At 46.1% G+C, this 22959-nt stretch overlaps 1 protein-coding gene across 2 annotated transcripts in view; it reads right to left on the bottom strand.

Annotated features, from left to right (window-relative positions):
• PIGB (phosphatidylinositol glycan anchor biosynthesis class B) overlaps positions 1-22959 on the bottom strand; it is a 706437-nt gene that overhangs the window by 633398 nt on the left and 50080 nt on the right. For both annotated transcript variants that reach the window (XM_069624862.1, XM_069624861.1), the window contains exons 5-8: positions 5553-5683; positions 4979-5119; positions 4256-4307; positions 3903-4114 (exon numbers count right to left, since the gene is read on the bottom strand). In XM_069624862.1, the coding sequence (XP_069480963.1) occupies positions 3903-4114; positions 4256-4307; positions 4979-5119; positions 5553-5683 (536 nt within the window). The remainder of the gene's footprint in view (positions 1-3902; positions 4115-4255; positions 4308-4978; positions 5120-5552; positions 5684-22959) is intronic.

The following is a 22959-nucleotide window of genomic DNA, read 5'->3' as shown; positions in this document are numbered from 1 at the left end:
CTAGTGGGAGACTATTTAGTGAGAGAGAGTTGAAGATAGTGCGGTCCCCGGGCCAGACAGCCTTGTGGATGATGCAGAGGGATTTGAATTTAATCCGTGCAGCAACCGGGAGCCAGTGAAGACTTTTTAGAGCAGGAGAGATGGGGTCCCTGAGCTTAAGGCCAAGGATAAGTCTTGCTGCTCTATTCTGGATAAGCTGAAGGGGTCACAGAGGGGATGCAGCATGTTTCAAGAGAAGGCTACTACAGTAAAGTCTTGAGAGAACTAGGGCTTGAGTCACATTGAGCCTCTGCAGGAAAGTGAGAAAAAGTAGAATTCCTTTGAGAAGGAAGAGGTGATAGTGGAGTTCTTGACAGTATCCCGAGTGTGAGGGAGGAAGGAGAGATGAGTCGAAGAGGACTCCAAGGTTTCTGGCTTCAGTTGAAGGAGCAGGGGGGGAACCCAAGGAGGAATGCCAGATAGAAGGGAAGGGAGAGCAAGCAGGGGTCCCAATGGGAAGGATCTCAGTTTTACAGGCACCGAGGAAGAGACCATTGGAGGCGCACCAGGACTGGATGGCAGAAAGGCAATCAGGGGTGATGGAGGGTGCAAGAGGGTCAGCAGGGAGTCTGAAGAAGACATGTGCGTCATCTGCGTAACACTGGAAGTTAGACGAGAAGGAGGCGATATGGAGTGCAAGGCGAGCAAGGTAGATGTTAAAGAGCCAGGGGGAGAGAATAGAACCCTGGGGGACACCACAGGTGGAGATGGAAGTAGGAGAGGAGAATGGGCCCAGGACGACATGGGAAGAGCGGTTAGTGAGTAAAGAGGACAGCCAGTCCAGTGCCCGCTCCGAGATACCGAGTGTAGTATGGAACCTTTGTATGATGAAGGAATGGTTAACTGTGTCAAAGGCAGAGGAGAGATCAAGAAGGATAAGGACTGCTGGAGAGTTGGAGTCAGGAGAGGCAAGCAGTTCTTCATGGGTGTTCAGAAGAGCAGTTTCTGTGCCTCTGGATGCTCGGAATCCAGATTGATGGTCATGGAGGCCACCAACAAGTTCAGTGTCAGAGTTAAGTTGGGGCAAGGCCAGCTTCTCGAGAAGCTTCCCAAGGAAGGTGGTGATGGAAATAGGGTGATAGCTGGCAGGGCAGGTATGGTCAGAGGAAGGTTTTTCAGGAGTGGGCGCACAAGGAAGTGCTTTAGGGGAGTGGGGAAAGATCCTGTGGTAAAAGAGTGATTTCAGAACTCAGCGAGAGTAGTAGCAAGAGAGCCAAGGTCATCCTTGATGGTCCAGGATGAGCAAGGGGAGACCGGTTTAGAAGAGACCGTCATGGAGTGGACAACTCTGGTAACTTCCTCTGGAGTAATAGGTGATAAAGAAGGAAAGGAGGAAGGAGGGGGTTGGGGAAGGGCTGCGGGGGGTGGGATGGGATGTGGGGTAGTGTAGAAAGGGAGGTCAGAATGTCCTGTGTTTTAGCCGCAAGGTGTGAGGCCAATGCATTGCAGAGGGCCTGAGAATGAGAGGAGGAGACTGGAGGGGTTAGCTAGTTCGCTGCTAATTTTGAAACGTTCAACCGCGTTATTGGATGCACCGGAAACCCGTGCTTGAAAGCGCACCCTTTTCTTTGAGCGGATGGCGAGTCTGTATTGCCTTTGGAGCAGGCGGCAGGCCAGTTTGTCAGAGGATGAGCCTGAGGTTAGCCACTTCTTTTCTGCTGCCCTGCAATTTCGTTTCAGGGCTGCAAGTTCGGAGCCGTACCAAGTGTTACACTTTGAGGCAGGTTACAGACGAATCCCAATGACTGGGGCAAGAATGTCAAGGGTGTTGGTGATGGACAGGTGTAGGTTGCTGAGGGCTGAGTCAGAGGTAGAGTCAGAGGTGGGAGGGCGATGGGGAAGGTAGGTGGAGGCGAAGGCAGCAGCAGTCACTTGTTTCATCAGGCGGGTGTCAGTGAACGAGGTTGGTGCGACTTTTTGGGGGGCTGTAAGGGGACATATGGGTCGCAGGTGAGAGGAGAGAGTGGTTGGATCAAGATGGAGGGGTGACTAATGGGGGGCGAGAGAGAGGTATGAGGGCGTCCACAGTGTGTCCAGCTGTGTGGGTTGGCCCAGAAGGGAGAATGGAGTGGGAAAGCGAGAAGTAGAGTGGTCGATGAGCCATCAGAGTTCAACTGAATGTTAAAGTCACCCAGGAGGAGAAGGATAGAAGTAGAAGCAAGTAAAGAAGTCAGCCCATTCAGAGAGGAATAGGGAGACAGTGCCTGGAGGACGGTAGATGGTAGCAATAGTCAGGGTGGAGGTGGGAGAGGTGACTAACTTGAAGACCAGACTTTGAAAAGAGGAGTAGGTCTGGGTAGGTAAGATGGAGGCAGGCATCCACTCAGGGAAAATGAAAGCAACCCACATGCCAGTGCGGTGAGGTCGAAGCTTGGAGATGATCTTGAAACCAAGTGGGAGGACGGAGTCAAAGTATAGATTAGCCACATAGAAGAATTTAGAGAGTAGCCAACGCACTAACACCTTGTTTCTGCTTTCTCAAACACAACCCAAACCCTGTACAGGCCCACTCGGATAGCCAACTTATTCACAAACACACACCCAGCACAAGCAACACGCACTTCCAGCAAAGAAACACAGACACTGGACCTTGCCAGTACGGACACAACAACCCAGTGTGCACAACCCTAAATACAAGCAATCTGCACAAAAAACACACAGGCACACCCCAACACAACAAACAGTCACATAGAAAACCTCCCCGGCCCTGGCCATTACCCATACGGATGCAACAAGCCACTGCACGCCACCGACCATTTACAAGCCAACACAGACGCCAGTTTCTCCTGGTTCTGGAACTATCCTATCATTCTTCCCTCACTAACCAACACTGTCCTCTTTCTTGCAGAGCCACTCGAGTGTCCTGGAGACTACCCTTGGGTGGTATCGAATCAACATAACATAACAATTCTAAGATTCAAAAGTCACCAATGCAAGAACAAAATAAATGGTGAAGAACACCTCGCAAACCCATCCATTGTCCACCAAAATCTTTTTCTCTCTCTCAAAAAACCAATTGGGAGCAACCACTGTGCTGATCACACAAAAATTGTGTCTTCTTGAGACCCTGCACCATCTCCTCGCTGGGACATTTTCAATGCACTCTTGCATCATCATAAGCACCCAAAGCACTGATTCAAAGTACTCCATACTTATTTCAATTCGCCCTGTAACCAGGTTCACTTGGAAAAATGTTGTTAAACAGAAACAACAAAGTGCCACGATGTAGTTGCTCAGACAATCCAACCTGTGTTGCAGACCGGCAAAGTCACTTCAAGCCTGGTTTTAGCCCAGAACTTGGGCATGCTACAGGGTTCCATCAATACTTGGGTATTTTGTAGAGCATGTTTCTACTACCATACACTTAATTGGGTGACTACAATAAACCTTTATTCTAAGAATGTAACTCTAAACTATGATTGGAAAGTTTACTCTATTTTTCCGTGGTTGGACTGTTTTTGCTTTATTTTAGATTCAAGTAGTATGTAGTAATATGTTCTTGTTACTTTCTAGACATAACATTCTTGATCATTTATTTGTTCTGGATTGTCTGCTAGCCAAGATACAAAAAGGTGATACGCAGGATTCTCTATTGAGTCTACGGTTAATCTCTGCTTATTAATAGCCGAGCTGTGGAGCTACATCAGCTCAGTTATAGCACTTTAAGATTTGTTTTCTCTTCCCCATCTGTCAGACCAGAAATGTCCTCTCACATCCTAAATATATTTTTGGAAACAAATCAAGAGTGATCTGCTTTAAGAATGTTATGACCAGGTTTTACATGACGTACAATAGCACTCGCCAAACTTTATCCCACAAATCATGTATCAGTCTATTCTAGATAGTGCATTTAACACACTCACCTATATACCAGCACAGTCCAAATCACAGCTACAAGCAGAATGCGATACCTCTTTGGGGCCAGGAGGCAGCCATGAATAAAGAACGGGAGATGAGTTCCCAGGATAACTGGGAACCCCTGGAAGAGATACCAGTGCCATGGATGAGAACCATAGAAGGCACCCAGGTTCTGTAGCACGTTGAACTTCAAGAAGTTTAGCTGAACCAGGATCCACTAGAAACAATGTAACATGTGAAAGAGCATTAATTTGCAATAGTTCATAACTGTAAAACCTTCTACGATAATCATGTTTATGTTTTGTTCCAAACATGATTCATCTCATATTTCCTTTTCTTCAAATAGACGGCAACTTACCTTGCCAAAAAAGATGCGATCAATCATCAAAGAAATCACCAGACTGATTAATCTGCAATGCAAAGGAACCAATGTTTCCAATATAAAGTCCACAAAATGTGTTCCAATCTCCAATTAATGATATATATATGAACCTGTCGGCTTGCCCCCTCCACCAGCTCTCCAACCGGCAGTTCAGCATGCATAGTCAGAACCCTGCATTCCTCTGAGGGATCTCCAGTTCCTGGCCTCCCATTGAAGCACAACATTCCCCTTACAAATACTAGGTGGTCAAGTTTCCACGTGGGCTGTACAAAGCATCTTGCAGACGGTTATTTTTCTGAAACTTTCCCCAAGAGTACCCCAAGTCTTCTTTCCGCCTAGATCCTGCGTGCTCAGTGTCCCCGAGTTAGCTGTAGATACCATGTCCATTGGTCTCAAACTTTCCTAAACAATGTTTACATGTGTAATGTCATGATGGTGATGAAGGTAACATTATTACATTTTTGGCCAGCATGAGAAAGCGGCTACACCTCCGCGAGTGCTCGAAACTTATCGTGGGCAAAACTTTATTTCATCCTGGCACCCCCAAAGGGTGACAGACACTTAAAGGTTTGATATACAATTACATAAAAGTGTAATAATTATATAAATATTACTTTACAAAACAAATCCACAGTAGGTTTATTCTGGGTCTGACTTGGTCTACACATTTAAGGGGGACATTCATTGAAACCAACTTACCCCACAGGTGCATATTGCTGTAGAACAAGATCCAACTTCTTCTGTTCTTTCCAAAAATGGCTGACAAGCAAAGGGATCCAAATAATGATTGCAGTTGGTCGAATGATAAATGCAAGCGCTACTAGGCTTAAGTATTTGGAACTGAAAGGAAGGATAAACCAATGTTACCAAGATTTCATTGCACATTTTCTACTGCAGATAACAATAGTAACTGGTTTTCAGACGGTGCTTGCTACCGCAGATGTACTTCTCCACAGCACTGTAATTAATTTGTTTTGCCAAACCCCTAACTAAGCTGTACCCACTTTATTGATCTCACAAGACTAAATGTTCACAGTCGGAATTCAAAATAGTGAACTGAAGTTGAAAATTGATCTCAGCACCAAGCACTTGCCTCGCTGAGCTATTTGTCCAGCTAATGAAACTATACATGTGCCACTCCATGAACCTCCTTATGGCTAACTAAAATCAACAAACTAGTCTAAAGCTTACAAGCTGTGCCACCTGACATATACCAGTATGAGATAATAGTGCAAGTCCTGAATGAATCATGATCAAAGTATGCTATTATTACCTGCTCTGTAATTTTGAACCCCCAAGAGGATAATAAAAAAGAGCAAAGGTGGTGAGAACAGTTTCCATTGTGTTTGTCAGAGTTCTTGTGCAGCAGTACCAGGTGAACCAGGAGCTGAGTTGGCAAAAGAACTGTTAAAAAAAAATAAGCATTATACATTGGACTTGCGGGTAGCAAACCTTTGCAACCTGCAAACAACTTATTTAAATTAGATCATGAATTTCATAGCCATTCCAAAAGGTATGTAATCAGGTCAGCCCAGCCAGGAAGGACATAATCCCTTTCAGATCAATTGATACATTGTAACTGAAGTACCCCATTTGTAGAATTAGCAAAATCAAGGACACTTGCAATTACATGAATGAAATGACTAGTAGACCCCCTGAAAACAAAACCCTTCAATAAACACATTTTGACATCCTTGGCACTGGCAGAAACTTATCATATATTCAAATAGCTACTATCCTTACTATATCCAAATGTGCTTTGCTTAATACTATGTACTGGGAATGTTGCAGCTGGTTTTTATTTATGGAAAGGGGGTTGTTTTCATGAAATATTCAGTAATGATAATATGACAGTGTTTCCAGCATGAATACTTTTTTATATATATATATATATATATATATATATATATATATATATATATATATATATATATTTTTTTTTTTTTTTAAAAACAGACTTAGTCTGTGATTTGGGGTTCAAATGTATTTCAACCACTGCCAGGTTCTCACAAGCAAACCTTTACCCCAAAATCAGACCATGACTTTGCAAAAAGCATGATTTACTTGACTAAAATCTCATCTGTTGCTTACGCCCGCTTACGCTATTAGCGGAAAGGCCTTTATTCACACAAATATTCAAAATCTACTCTAGACATGCCCATGTCTCCTCTGCACACTGATATGAATTCTTCAGGTTCTTCTGTGACTTTTTCAAGTTCTTTGCAGATGGGCACCAGCTCTGTTATCACCAGGATCAGAGTGTAGCACACAGGGGCATTAATACTTCTTTTGCAGGTATATAACCCAACTTTGAGAAAACGTGAAGATTGCAAATAGTTCAGGAAGATGCTGCAGTCTATTCTGCCAATGGCCATCCTAGGCTTTGGCAATTGGTCTTGTATTCTCTTTTTGTATTTAATAAATGTAGAAAGCACAGCATTCATTTGTAGGCATATTTTCTTTTTTTATTTTGAATAACAACTTTTAATGTATTTTCCATTCATTGCATAACGACCATGCAAACAAACACAAATAGTCTTCCAGTTCGATACTCCCCCACCCCCCGTGAACCCTCCTCCCGTTCCGGGCGACCCTTCATATGGACCCATCCACTGTTAGGGAGAATTCTCAGAAATGTGCCAATTCCCTCCACCTTAGAGACCCTGAGCAACTTTGCTGGATTTTGAGGACATGATTGTTTTTTAACCTGGAGAGAGCGAGACCCTTTTTCCCACTCATGTATTTTAATGTGATTTCTGAGCTTTGTGTTTCTTTTGGTTATGGAGCCTGACAAACTCCATAGGCATCATCTTTTACATTGTGTCACACAGCACCTTCAGTACAGTGGCACAGGGAAGTCGTTTAGATTTCCCAAAGGTTTAAATACCTTCTATGGGATAAACTACTGTTTCCCAGAGCAGTAAAGAGAAATTGACTTTACTTACATTTGTAACTTTCTAGACCCAGAACACACTATCTTACAATAGGGTGCTGGAGGGCTTACCTAGTATCCCTTTGTCTAGCTTCTCATGTAACATTTTTAATGTTACCCTTTCCTCACTGAATGGCTGGTGGCAGTGGTTTTGTTTTAAGTACCGTGGTGTGCATTTACCGTGGGCTGCGTTCGCAGCTGCAGTAAAGCACCCAAGGGTGCCATTTTTTGTCAAAATGGCCCCAGTCTTCTTTTTTTGCCGTTTAGTTGTGGAAAGGTCCTACGTGAGATTTGCTCTGCGTACCAAACCAGGTTTGGTCCCATTGTTCCCTTTGGTGGGATTCACGAGTGAAGCCCGCCTCTGGCTCCAGGGTGTCTGGGGTAGGCAGGTAGTGAGGGAGGTGCCCGAATCTCCCTGTGCTCAGTCTCCAAGGAGACCCAAATGCACTCTGAAGTGAATGGCCGGCTGACTGTCCGGCAAGGACAGCCACCCAGCTGGGTGACTGACAGCTGGGCTGGAATTAAGGCGAGGCTTTTGGCTTGGAAGGTAGAGTCGACCACTGGACGAAGGAACCGAAGAACTTGAAGAGGACACCTGCTGCAACTCCTGGACCATTGGTTTGCCTGATGAAGCCCTGCTGCTGTGCTGAAACTCCAAATTTGCATCAACAAAGAAGCCCCTGCAAGGACGACTTCTCCCCTTGAGTTGGTGGGACCAATCAACTCCAAAGTAAGCCACCTGGACATCCTGGGAGCTGGTTGAATTTCCAGAGAGTTGCTGCTGGAAACCGTATAGCCACGGAGAGGAACACCAGATTGTGTGTGTTTCTTTTAAGCTAGCCTAGAGCTTCAAGAAGATCCCCTGGACTGCCAGGAAGCAGGATTGTCGAGACTGAGCCCCCCCCAACAGAGTACGGGACCCCAGAAGCAAGGAAAGTCCATCTCGACAGCTAGGAACCGCTGTGTTGCTATTTGCGGTAGATGCGAGGAGCTGAAACACTGAACAGCCACTGATTTGAAGATTGCCGGTTGCGAGCGGTGACCGTCCCATTGCAGTGCAGGAGTCCCCAGAAGTCCTCCCTCTTGTCCCCACGACTGAGGCCCAGGAACAGTGAGATCTGCAGAGCTGTATAGGAACAGAAGTCATCATCAGCTGCACTTTTTCTTCAATTCCAAAGGTACTGTACAAGGTCTGAGAGAACTTACCTCTTGCTGTAGAGTTGCCTGCATCTTCTACCACTCACAAGTCTAATGGCTTGTGGCCCTACATTTGATTCTTCTTTTCTTCAAAGACTTCTAAAACATTGTGCAAAGACTTTTCTACTTACCTACCAGAGATGCTTCATCCTATATAAGACTTTTGCCCATTGACTTTGGCCTAGCCTATATACTGAATGACTCTGCTTAGGGGATCCAAAAGTATTTGCCTGCTTAAGAATATTTGTGGTCTCTTGTTTGTTCTAACAACCTTTCCCTTTTGCTAACTTCTAACAGTATTCTAAATGCAAACAGTAAGATATTAATATCCCCAGCACCCTAGCTATTGACGCCACCTGAGGGTGTAGGTTGTGTCTGTGTGCCATCCCAAAAGGGTCTTTACTGATTTAGAAACTAAGAGTGTACAGTACTGAAGTGTATTTGTGTGTTACTATTATATTGCCCCCTTCTGAAGAAGGCTTATTCTAACTGACTGATAAACTAATTAGTAATTGTTTATTCAAGAAACCTTGGGTGTAAGAGTTTATTTGAATGCTTGTCACTGTGAATCGCTGTGTAACTCCCCTACAGTTCACATTGACCCTTGAGAGAAGCCTGGCTGCTCAACACGCTACCAAAATTGTGTAGTACAAGCTTATAACAAAGGTTGGGTTTCCTACACCTGTAGTCAGAGTTGTGTGTAGTGCACCCAAAGGGTACTGCATACAAGCTTTGCCTAATACCCACCTTGCCCAATCTCGCCCCCATGCGGACTTTGTACCACTAGGTCAAAGTCCCTCCACCCATCCCACATGGTTTCACCCCAGGCACTGCTCATCCCAGTTCAAACCATCTGGCCTATATCTTCTCAAATATTTGGGGACATACCCTTTCCCTGTAAACCCTTCTTTCCAGCTCTGCACAATAGTCCATCCCCTCCACCCATCTGTGTATATTTGTAAAGACCTTCTTACCCATCTTCATGGCAGTCCTAATGAGATCTTTTTCTCGATTGTTGAACCCGGTCTCCCACCACACATACAACAGTTACCTTGGGATAGGCCGGAATTGATGTGCCAATTGCCCTAGATATCTCGTCTCTGACCCGACCCGAGAAAGATTTCACTTTGGAACACTCCCACATCTGATGGGAGGATGATCCAGACTATAGTATGTCCTATGTAGCATCTTGTACTGTATCAAACGCAATCGCATGCTTATGCTATCCTCTCTTGGTGATCACAGAGCCTCAACCCAGTCCTCCTCCCTCAATGCGCCCATATTCGCCTACCATTTCTCTACGAGTTTCTACAGGGACTTCGAAGTGAAACCATTGAGCATCTGATTTAATTGCGTTAATTCCTTCCCTTGGATTACTCAGTTCATAAGATTGGCTTCAATCAGGGATCTCTTGGGGATGTCCCATGTGTCCAATCATTCCTGGGTCATTGCGTATTGCAGCCTAGTATAAGTGTAGCTATCCCTTACCTGTAGGCCAAACGCTTCTTGCAAATGCTGGAATGGGGCGAGTCGGTTCTGCACAAGGATGACCTTCATTTTCTTAACCCCTTTGGCCTGCCACCTCTCCTGCTTACCCAAATGATACATCTCAGGCAAATCTTCATTCTCCCAAATGGCTGCTTCCCTGGTCACCTGACCGACCCCTCCTCTCCCCTCCCCTCCCACCCCCTGTTACCCCAAGACATCCCTCTAAGAGTTGCCCTGCAAGAGGGCAGTGTGCAAAACCCTGCTGGTGTCATCACATGGGGTGGCTTACGCCCATGCAATCTCTGCAGGGCAGCCAAGATCCCATCCTCTGCATTTCCAGCACAATACATGGCAGTTCTCTTCTGCTAAACAGCCACTCATTCTCTACCATCATTTGGGATGTCGAGTAATAACGTTGCACATTCAGGACCCCCAGTCCTCCAACCCAAACAAATCTGGTCAGCGTCTTCATCGCAATTCCCGGGATTTTGTTACCCCATATAATTCCCTTCTGCAACTTCTCTATGGTGCGAAACCCCCCCCCCCCCCCCCCCGTTGGCACCTTCATTGGAGTGTTCTGAAGTACGTAAAGGAGGCGCAGTAATGACATCTTAAATCGATTTGCCCTTCCCACCAGTGACATTGGAAGATCCACCCAGTATTTGGCACCATCCTTGCGCCTATCTAGGACAGGGTGCAGATTGTTCCAAAGAAACTCTAATTCCACCACCCCGACTCTTATGACCAAATATTTAATAGATTATCTTGCAATCGACACCCGTGTGGGATCGCCTCAATCTCATCTTTTATTGGCATGAGCACAGATTTTTCCCAGTTTGTCCTGAGGCTGCCAACCTCCCCCAAACACACTCAACACGCAATCACTCTCTGGCCAGTCTGCTTGGGCTCCCCTAGATAGATGAGGGCATTGTCAGCATAGAGCTATTTCCAGTCCTCCCCTCCCTCAAGCCAAACAAAGCCCCTCAGTTGGGGGTCCAATCTCACCATTGTGGCCAAGGGCTCCATCAGCAGCAAGAACAAGAGCGAGCATCCCTGCCTTGTTCCACTTTGTAGCGGGAAGGCGTCCGAGGAGCACCCATTCACTTTAATCCTTGCTACCGTATCAGTAAATAGAAGCTGTACCCAGCGCAGGAATCTGGGTGTGACTCCAATCCTTCTCATAACCACCCAGAAGTATTCCCACCCCACAGAGTTGAATGCCTTCTCAGAGGCAATTGCTATTAGAGTGTGTGGTCCCTCCAAGGAGGAGGCTGAGCTCAGCGAATTGTGCAGTCTCCGGATATTCATCCTGGTCGCCCTACCTGGCACAAACCCACACTGGTCCAGGTGCATCAGCGCACTGATGACTAGTAAAACTTTATTGGCTAAAACTTTCACAAGAATTTTAGCCTCCCTATTATCTGCTACACTGCTCAGGCGGTTTCCCTGGCTTATAGATCACCACTACATTTGCTTGTCTGAGATCCACCAGCAGAAGGACGCCATAAACATGGCCCACATCTCCTCCGCCGACCCTTGTCCCATCATTTTCTAGAATTCTGCCAGGAATCCATTGGGCCCCATGGACTTCCCTGACTGAAGCTGAGGGATGGCTAGCTGGACCTCATCCAAGGTCGGGTCCAGGTCCAACCTGTCCCGGTGCTTCTGGCTCACCTGCGGTAGCTCTGTTTCTGCCACATACTGTTCTATTGCTGCCGCATTCCCAGATGCCCGCCAAAATATAGCTCCTTATTGCGCCTGCAAACTCTTCATCATGTCTTTACTCTCATCTCGTAAATTCCCGTCTGCCCATCTTATTTCCCTCACTGACCTGGTCCCTTTGTCTCTTTTCTCTAGCCACACCAGGAGTCTTTACTTTACTTATTTGCACCGCACATCCAATTACCCATGGGCTTAAGGGTGCAACACAAAAGAGACTAACATAACATACAAAGCAATTGGCTGGATTTATCATTTGGCTAGCGAGAGTCATGTGCAGAATTTATTTGTCTAGTAAAACAGGAGTGTTTTCATTTTCTTCTTGAACATGTTTGTTGATTGCGTTTCTCTAATGTCCAATTATAGTTTATTCCAGGCCAGAGGGGCAGCTGCACTGAAAGCTCCCTTGAGGGAGCTCGTTGTTTTACAGTGACGGGTTTTTAGCTGTGCTGTGTTGCTTGATCAGAGCAGTCTCCGATTCTTCTTCTCCACGATACACTCCTTCAAATATGCTGGCATTAAGCCTGTCAAGCATTTGTGAGTGATCAGTAACATTTTGAAGGTGATCAGTACACATTTGGTAAGTGATCTTGTTTTCACTGGAAGCCAATGTAAGCTGGGTCTGGCCTCTGATATGTGGTCCCTCCATTTTAAATTCTTAATCACTAACTGCACTATTTTGAATGACTTGCAGGCGTTTAATCTCAGATTGGGCAGTACCAATTAGAAGGCTACATCAATAGTCGATGTTTGAGCCTATAATAGCTCTGGCTATCATCTCTACAGTATCTTGTGATTATAAACGGGCAGAGGTGTGCAAGCAGTTTTATGTAATATGATTTCGAGACAAGACTGCTTACCTGGGGGTTCATGTTTAAATTTTGATCTAATGTAATTACTAATGTTTTTACTTTTTCTGAGTGTCTAGCTTATGATTGGCTATGGTGAAACTGCCAAATAAAGGACTTAGCTTGGCTAGTTTATTTTCAGAGCCAACCACCATGTGTTCAGTTCTTGCACTATTGAGTGCTAGACCGTTTTTGCCTAATCACCTGCATTGCCCTTCCCCTACGTACCGCTTTATAAGCCTCCCACCGAGTAGTGCAGCCATCTACAAACCCAGAGTTGTTCTGGAAAAAGACCTTGGATTCTTCCGGATGGACCTCCACGATCTTCTCATTCTTCAGATCGAACACATTCAGCCTCCAACCCTGGAAATTTGACTGTGGTCACCCTGCTTGCCATGGTGCATGGGAGAAATACATAATGTATCCATAATCTATCCGTGAAAAGGACGAATGAGCATTGTAATAGAAGGAGTAGCCCTGTTCCGCGGGATGCAGATCTCTCCAGATATCCCTCATCCATGTGGCTTCGATAAAGTTTTGAGTTTCATTGGGGAGGAGGGGGGGGGTGAGCGTGGGGGGGTTGGGGAGGATGTGCCTGCATTCCCTCAAATGGGGGATCTGTCTATTGTTGGCAGGGCTGTATCAATAAAATCCTCTCCCACCAGTGTAATGTCCCATCCGCCCCATGTCTAGCCAGTAGTGTTTGAACCTCTGTTAATGTCGCTGCTGGTAAAGTGGGGGGAAAATACACATTAACGATGCATACCGTCTCCCCCATTGAGATTCCTCCAAAAGAACCATCCTCCCTCTCTGGTCTCTTTCTACCATGTGTACCTCTAGCGGTAATGGTTTCTCGAGCAGGGTTGCCACCCCTTTTGATCCCCTAGCAAACACTGCATGTTCTACCACTGAATAACAAGCCCTTCCCAGAATTGTACAGCCGTCCCCAACATATGAGTCTCTTGTAAAAGCACTATGTCTGCCTGATGGGACGCCAGAAACTTTGCTACCAAGCTGCTTTTAATTTTGGTCAAAAGTCTGTTAACATTCATGACATGCAAGCCAATGTCCTGCACCGTGAAGTATTCGCTCCCGCCATGCCTTCCTTGTGAACTGGGTTCACGGGCCCGGGCGTGGCCATTACATACATCCCTAACTAGCCATGTTACCTCTTTCCTCCGGTGTGATCACACTGTAGACAAGTGATTTAGAACTGCAAACTTCCCTAACCAAATTCCTTCCTCCCCATGCTTCCCTCCAAACAGAAGCATCTGTCGCCGTGTAACTGTTGCCCAAACCATGACCGCCCCACCTTCAGGTGGACGATTGGGGGTGGGGGGGCGTGTGCTCTCCAGCTCTGCACCGACTATGTCACTCATGCCTTAGGCAACCTCTGGCAGTTTTGATGTTTTCATGCTTGTCTGGATCCCAGTGTCAATTTGTGCCAATTTCACTCCGCTATGGCGTCCTTGTTCAGTTTGGTGAGTACCCCTCTGCCTCCAGTGGCTGATCCTTCGACCCAACCCCTCGCCGTCAGCAAAATCCCAAGATTCCTTTGGGCTGTAAAATAAAGAAAAAAAAAAAAACGGGCCCACCACTTTGAGGGTGGCTGGGAAGAGCATTGCGTACTTGATCTCTGCCTCACGTAGCCGCCTCTTGACCTCTTCAAACGAGTGCCTGGGCTTCTGCACTGCTCTCATAAAATCAGGATAGACCGTTAATCTGGATCCATTCAGCAGCGTGGGCCTCTTCTTCCTCGACATCTGCAAGTTCACACTGCAATCCCGTTAATTTAAAAGCTTTGCTATCACTGGTCTGGGGTGGGCCCCTGGGGCCCCATCTCTACTCAGGAATCTATGAGCCCACACCACTGAGAAAAACTGCAACTGCTACACTGGCCCTATTCAGTCTGCCAGACACAATTAGCTCTTAAATGTCCGTCTGCATCGGTTGCAATGCATCCTCCACCTCTGAGATCCTGTGCTCAGCTGTCAGGATTAGTCAGGCGAGTACAAAGGCAGCGAATATGGCAAGGGAAATGTGCACACAGGAACAACGACTCATGTATGCTAGAACCCAGGAGTGCAAATAGAGTGTGACATCAAAACCAATATAGGAAAAGGGATGTGGGGTAAGCACCTGACCGCGAGGAAAGTCGGCAAGCGCCTTACCCCCAATTGCTGTTACAGGTACTGACAGCGCTAAACCCACGTGGAGGGCAAGCAACGACAGGATCTGTGAACTAACACTCTTGATGGTATTAAATAAGGGAACTAAAGAACTGTACTCACGAGGACGAGATAAACCTCTTGAATGTCAGCTAGCCCGCGAATCCTGTTGATAAAACTGGGACCCCGAAAGGCTAGAACAGCAATGGGAGGAAAACTAAATACCTAAGTTGAAATAGTGATTACAAATTAGTGAGGAAAACATAAGCATTCACACAGGAGCTAGCTACAACCGCACACCACACCTAATAATCAAATGGGAAATAAATTCAGAAGTGCAATGGAAAACATGGAATGGATCCCAATAGAAAGTAAGGATCAGGAGCAGGGAAAAACGAAATAACCAATGCAAACTTCTCCCTACCCCTCCAAGGAAAAGACAGGAAGCTAATCTAAGAGGAAGGCTAAGGCATACGGGTTTACAGCAGCAAAGGACAGAGTCAAAGAAATATAGAACACAGACAAACTGGGCTGCATCTAAAAGGGGGAAGCACTGAGAAATGCTGCCTGCAAACAGAGGAAGACAAAAAGGGAATCAAGGGAGCAGAAATCAATTAGCGCATGAATCCGAGATTCAGGGCGGAGGAACAAGAAAACAGGAACTAGGAGCTAGGTACAAAGGCAAGGAACAAGGAACAAGGGACTAGTCACAACAGGAACACTGCAAACGATGACCAGCGCTGGACTGAAGTAAGGCTGAGGCTTTTAAAGCTGCTTAACGAGCACACGCCTCAGGTGTGCTGATTGCTGCACCTGCAGCCACAGGTGTTGCCTATCCTCCAGCCAACCTTGTCCTGCAAGGGTGGAGATGAAGCAGTGGGCCAGGCATTCTGGGAAGCATAGTCATTTGGTTAAAGAAGCATGCTGGCTGCCAAAAACCTGGAATGGATCCGGAAGGGAAGTAGCTTGGAAAATAGGGATTTAGCGGTCCCAATTCATCACAGCACTGTAGCATAAGGTTCGGAGGAAAAGTCCAGTAGGGAATAAACCCCAAATCATGCCCCCAAGTGGTGGGAACGGGAGCGAAGGGAGCGAGTCGTGACATCAGCTTCCCCCACTTTTCCCAACATTTTATGCAGGTCTTACCTCAAGAAGGTCACCTACGCCCCCACCTTACTCTCCAGCAAGGCTTTAGAGTTCTTGATGGAGAGGTGCAGCTCATTCAACGAGGGCGATTGCTGGGGTGACCCTGTGCCGTCTTTCCCACACTCGCCACTACGCTGTCGGGGGATCTGCGAAAGAGTCCATCTTCGCCTGCATGTACGTTTCCTTCCCTTTTTCTTTTGCCATCTCCCTAAGAGTTACCCTTTTGGCTCCTCATTGCCCTGGTGTACCTGAGGAGCGTTGTCACCATCCTTTGGGTGTGTGCCCTTTTGTCCACTCCCCCCCCCCCCCTCTAGGGTTTGGCGCCTGTTGCCCCCACTCCCTCTCTGCCACCAAAAAAAAAGGGCCAGGGGGTGTTTCCAGGGTCCAGAAGTGTGCTTCTCACCACCACTGTGGAACTGCTGCTTGTTGCCAGGGATTGCCGCCTGCTGCCCCCACCCTCACTTGTCACCAGTGGGGGGAGGGTTTCTTTGCCTGAGGCTGGGAAACAATTCTCTGCACCACCCCCGTGGTGTTGCTGCCAGTAGTGGCGGACAGCGCAGGTCTCTGTTCCCCTTCCCTACCTTTCCACCAGGCACTCCCTCTGCAGCGCATTGCAGGCGTCACTCATCTCCCTGTGCCCTTCATGGGGTATGGTGCTTCTACTCCTGCTGCGCCCCCGGATGATGCAGACACCCCCCTCCCGCTCCTGGAGCACTGCGATTGTGTCCTGCTGCAGCCGCTGCCTCCATGCTCAGCAGCGCTGTGCCGCCATGCTGGTGTGTCCAGTGCCACTTCCAAGAGGATCGATTCCTCTCATCCGTCCGCTTCTTTCGGACTGTGCTCTTCACAGAGTGTGCCCCAAATGTTCTGTGACCCACTGCTGCAATACTCGCTCCGAAATTCGTAGTTAAAGGGCTTCTACGGCCCTGCTCATGTGGCATCAGAGCAGAGAAAGACCTGGACACATCTAGTCTGCCATGCAGCGCAACAGCGCCCCCACCTCTAGGTATAGTTTCAATAAAAGGAACCATCAAGCAGAGGGGATTGTATGAGGAATAACCAGATTTTGTAGGAGCCGCTGATGCAGGTTCCAGTTACACTGGAGCTGTAAAGGTAGGGAATTCCAGAGTTTTGCAGACAGAAAGGCCTGGGATCTTCCCCCTGGCAGTATCGACATGAACTTGGAAAATATAACCGTTTAAATCCTGGGCGCACAGATGGTGTTTAAGAACATATATGGAAAACTTGTCCGCAGGAATTTAGGAATAGCGGCACGAAAGATCAGATGTGGAAAAAACAGTGCATTAAAATTCAATACACCAGAGAACCAGTGGCCACTTAAGGCAGTTGAGGGATTAAGAAATGTTATCCCCCATTTCTGGAGAGACATTTGGGTGGGCAGCTGGCTTTGAATATAAGGAGGCATTTAGCTTATTTGGGGTGATCCAAGGGAAACAGAATGGCTGTAATCCGGTTTAGAGGCAATCAAGCATTCAGTAGGTCAGTCATTTGTTCCACCAAGAAGAATTTCATTAGCTGCTGCAAGATGTATGCAATGAATCCGGTTTTGCAAAGTGCAAGAGTTGGACTGGAGTCGTAAACTAACTTGGACATTTGTGGCTCGGCCATGCCATGGCCACAGATTTTATGGCCCCGGTATTTAAACTGCTCTCCTAAATTATGCTGGCTTGCTAATTCTTTAGCTGTTTATTTTGTACACCTGGACCATCTTTGCTTGGATTTCCAAAGATCATTGATGACGAGTGTTACAGGAACTCTCCCTGCACCCACTTTCTCTCTCATGTGCTTAGAATTGCTAGGAGTAACCTTGAGCATTAAGTCAACCGGCACTGTACATCAGGCTACAAGGTTTGCTTTGAACATGGCCTTGTCACTGGACTGGTTTCAGAATTCGTCCTTGCGCTCTATCTCTTGCCAATTTCTTTGATGGTTTTCTGCATTATTTAAGATTTTGCTTTTTTATCGAATTTCTAGAACGCTTTACGCCAAGGCGCTTTACACGCATTTATGAATTGGTAGAATAAATGTTTTTTTAAAATGGCACAATAGAATGGATAAGAAAAGAATAAAAGGACTACAACAAAGAACACCAAGGGCAAAAGGAAATTGCATTGATGGACCAAAAAACCTTAAGGAGTGAATGTCAAGCAACGTAATGAAAAAAGTTGTGTTGCAGGACAACAGAACAGAAGCGAAAAATAGCACAAAAATAAAAAAAAAGCAAGGGCTCAGTGTAGAACGTCACACGGTCCCATGCAAGAGTGTCAAACGTAATCTGCAGCAATAGATAATGCACAGGCAGAGCACCATTTGGGAGGTTCTGTGTTCATTGTGGTGATCTACCACAGTGAGACCACGCATCAGGATGGAAGTAGCCCAAGGGAATGAGCAGACCAAGATGACCGAACAGAACCCAGCAATAGGTTGTTTATTTGCCTCTTAAACTTCCAATTATATTCCAATTATATTCCAATTCCTTGTTGGGTGTAAATTCTTTTTTATGCATTTGCATTTTTACCATTAGATTTTCGCCAGATTACTCTTAGAATCCAAAAGCCCTTCAGCTCTGTATTTATTGAAACATTTAACAAGGATATTCTTTTAGGGGTTCCAGTGGGACTTTTAATCTCCCATTGCTATGTTATTTGTGCAGAGACACAGGGACACACACAAACTTGAATCTCTTGACCGTTAGGGATGCACAGATACGTTTCGGTGTCCATTTGTTTCTGAGTGGGTCAACATTCCACAACTAGCCATCTTCTGTGACAAGAACAATACATGACATTATGACTCATCTGTATCTGGGTATTGTGATGAATCGCAGGAATTTGTCCCTTCTCCCCAAGGGGTACTCCCCCCAACCAATGAGGCGAGCCTGCTCCGCAACACCCTCCCCTATGGTAGAGGTTAGTGGGACCTCACTAGGAAAGACTCTCCCTATTTGTGAACAAGGACTCCAGTTCCCAGGAGGAACTCCCTAGAGGGCCCGGGAAGAGAAGACCTGTAAACCTCTTGGAGGATGAGATCTGAGAAGGTAAAAATAATCACGAAATAGATTATCCTTTTTTTTATGGACATATGGAGGAAGAGAGCACCAATCAGAGAAAGATGAAAAAGGAACAAATCCTTGCAAAGGAGAAGCCAGACAGCTATTTCAGTCAGGAAGGAGGAGGAGCCTAGGGAAAGGCAGTAAGAGCCTGTGAACTTCAAAAGAGCAGAGAGCTGGGCTGGGAAGCGCAGCCAAGACAAGACACACAGTGTGTCCTGCAGATACAGGAGACCGAGAGAGACCAGACGTGTTCATCGGTAACAAGGAAAGCAGCTGAAGCACTGCTAGACACGTGGCGTACTGAAACGAAGATAGAGAGAAGAGAGAGGGAGAGAGAGAAAAATAGAACAGTGGCGTGACCACAAGAAAGATCTGGTGGACCAGCGGTCCAAGTAACAACGCTAAAATCGCCCTGAACCATCTTGACGTAGCCGACTCTTCATAAACAAAAACCTGACATACTGAATACCTGTGCCAAACAAACAGAAGAGGGAGGGCTGGTGAAAGAGCAAGAGACTGAAAACCAACTATCTCCATGACAACAGAGACACCTGGAGCATATATGCTTGGCTTTTCACGCCGCCACAGCACATGCGCAATGAATAGCATCAATAACTACAGAACATGAACCACTGCGTGTAATGCCAATACTACCCATGAGCCACGGAAACTGCTGACAAACACAGAAAGCACAGATGAACGCTGCAATCCAGGACCCTTCGGATGGCACTAAAAGTAAGCAGGTTTATAACTCTCGACTCTCAACTACCTTAGGGGACATGCACTCAATTCCCTATAAAACACAAACTATTCTTTCCCATTCCGCATCAGCTGCACAAGTGGACAGACGCCACCAAAGCTAATCTACCCGATCGGAAAAGACAGGAAAAATAGGACCATGCATCTCCTGCACAGGCCCCTCTCCCTCACAACCAGGTTTCTTGAGTAATGTACAAATGCAGACGGTAGATGCCTGACCACATTTAGAACTAGCCTATGACGCTCCTACCTCTAGCTTCCCTTTTCCACATCTTCTCTAGCCTCAAACAATCTCCCCCCCCCCCCCCCTACCAAAGTGAATAGCCGGTGGATGGGAGACACCCTAGCAGAAAGAACTCCCCCTGAATCGAAAACCGCTGCAGGAACGGATAGGCCAACAGGTCAGTGGTACATAGAGGTCACACTATAGCCCTCCACCCCCCTTCTACTGCCAGACTTTCTGGTATATTTTAACATGTGGGACCTGTCTTCTAACAAGCCCAACAAACACGATAGCTGATAGGTCACACACACCAATTTATTTTCTCTTTCACCACAGAGCCAACCAATCCAAAGCCCAGATGAAGGCGCTGACATCAGCCAAAACGTCAAATGGTCTAAGATGAACCTCAACACCCTTAGCATCCAGCTAGGTTTAACACGAACAATAGTGACGTCGACCCAGGATTGGTCACAATACGTTTCTGATAACATGGATAATGAATTGTTCATTAATTGCACTCAATGTTTCATACTTAATTGTATTATTTTTTTGAAATATGTCTTGCCACAAATGATAACTCACTCACTGTCTTGTGTTTCAAAAATATAATATTTATTCACTAACAAAAAACGTTGTTAAAGGGACGTTATGGTTAAGTTGCACTAGAAAAAACCTATACAATTCAATGGAAAACATTCTTACAGGGAAGTTACGGTTACAGGTCCAACCGAAACACCCCACAAATTCGCCAGTTATGGTAAGCTAAGCAACCATAACTCGCGCCAGCACTGTGCTCTGCTAACCCCAACACCCATGACAAAGATGACATCACAAATGTCATTGATGACATCACTGATGGAGGCCTATTGCCTCCCTCAGTACAAACGTCACTGAAAATCATGTTCCATGGTGTTCATTTGTCCCTCCACAAGCAACAACAATATCATCTTCGTGATTGAGCGTCACCAAAGTCTCACACAGACAAACCAAAAGCAATCACTTCATTGTAGGTGTTCCATACACATACAAACCCACCTGATACACTCCACACATAACTCCCACTGGACCTGGTTTTCCATTTACTGTCAAGTAATGTATGTGCAATTCACCCACAAAGCATACACTGTGGCTCGTACAACACACAGCAATAAGCACACCCTCTGCATTTAGGTCGGCAAATATACCGTATACCACAGTCTGTGGATGCACGCCACACCCAGAAAGCTTATTGCACAATCCCGTGTCCTTCACAGTCCCAAATATAAGGTGGCCATGTGCAAAAGGGGCGCATGTTATACGTACAACCCTGCAACTATCGTTATGTCCTCTGACTTATCCAGGTGCGAGAGCTGGAGTAGGGTAATAAATATCAACCAGGGTAGGGAATGGCCTTTGTAGTGGTGGCTCTTAAAAAAGCTGTTTATTTTTTAAAACAGCTAATAACTATTTTTTTGGGATTTTATAATTGTTTTTATTTGTTGCAATTCGCCTCACATTCTTAAAATAGCGTCTTAAGTGCAGCCTGTAGATTGGAAAACCAAATGTCATTGCCACTGGGCGACAATGAAATGCCATTTCCATTGAGCAGGTGCACATATCGATAACCAATGTTGTCATTGTCACAGGAGTACATTCCAGCAGCATGCAAAAAAGTTACACATGCTTCTGTTGATAAGATGCCTTCCCATCATCTTGTTGAGTTGACAGTACAGACTTGCACAAGCTATGGAAACCAAAAGCAATGCTCCATAGTGCAGTACCACCACGTGCAAGTACCTAAATTGGCCTCTTGTCGACATTCTGCAAGAAAATGGTTGAAGGTATGGGCAGCAATACCGCACCACAAAGTCTCCACGTCGTCCAAATTCAAATTGCCATTAAGGCCTCTTTCCACGGCATACTAGAGCAGATCTAGCACAAAGCGATCACTCACTATGAAAACTGTGCGTCTCGCCGTCTCTGCCAACCTCACTACACATAGTAATGTAACAAAATATGGCCACCCTTTGCTGTGACGCAAACTCTAACCACCTATTTGGACAATTGCATTTCCATTGGCCAGCATGTTCAAAAGCGAAGAATGTAGCATGTGTGCCTCGCAAAGTATCGTAAGGACCGCGCCCCAGTAAATCATGAACAGTCTTTCTTCCCTTTGCACTATCCTCTTCCCACCACGCCCTTATTCCGTATTGCTAATTACGCACACACACAACTACCGGTGCCCTCCAAGACTTCAGCATCTTACAATGTCAGTTCTCTACAAGAGTTCATATGTACCGTTACAAAATCAGCCTGCAAGTGTGCTGGTATTGGAAAGCACGTCCAGTGGAAAGTTCAGTGAAACACTGCAGTGCACATTCATCCACATAAGCACCCATCACCACAAAAGAAAGGTATGAACATTTTTTTTGCAGTATGTTCACAACTCTGTTATAAGTGCCTCTGCGCATGACATCTGCCTCTAAGCGTCCACTATGCATTTAAAAACCATACTGATGTTCCTCCCATCTCTTACCATAAACTGGCAATTTGTTGGTATGTGCTTGCAACGGTTTCAATTACCCATATCATGCATTAGATTAGCAAAGCAGGAACTCTGTTCTTTCCTTCCAATAATACTACGAAAATTGTTCCCCACTAACCCACCTACTACATAACTTGTAAAAAGAAGGCACTAAATGTATTTTAGCAACCTACAGCCACTTTTCAAAAGGTAAGTGTCTGCAATGCTGTCGTGCTTTGTATGCTGCACTGTTGCCACAGGCTTGTTTAAAAATATGCCAGCTTCCACTCTGCGCTCTCGGCAACTCATCCATAAGACAAGTGCGCAACTTGTCCTTGGCATGAACGGCAGGGATCGTATCTCTGCTGGACTAAAATGTCTGCAATAGCTTGCAGTTGCTGCAAACAATACAATAAAAGCTCTGTGCATTATGCAGAAGGCCTTCTAGTCCCTGGGACCTCAATAGCTTCCACTCTCACTTCCTAAATATCTGCTTGCTCCAGCTCTTCCCTCATCCGCCTCGTACTCCCTCAGGGTCAGTTGCTTCTACAAGCAACCAGATGGTGGTAGATGTGTTTCTTCTGCTGGGGCCTCCCTGTGGAACACGCTCTCTGTCGCCCTGGA

Source organism: Ambystoma mexicanum, chromosome 11 (assembly GCF_040938575.1).
Source record: "Ambystoma mexicanum isolate Mex_15411 chromosome 11, UKY_AmexF1_1, whole genome shotgun sequence".
Taxonomy (NCBI): Eukaryota; Metazoa; Chordata; class Amphibia; order Caudata; family Ambystomatidae; genus Ambystoma; species Ambystoma mexicanum.
Note: the sequence above shows the minus strand (reverse complement) of the source record. Positions and strands in the feature narration are given on the sequence as shown.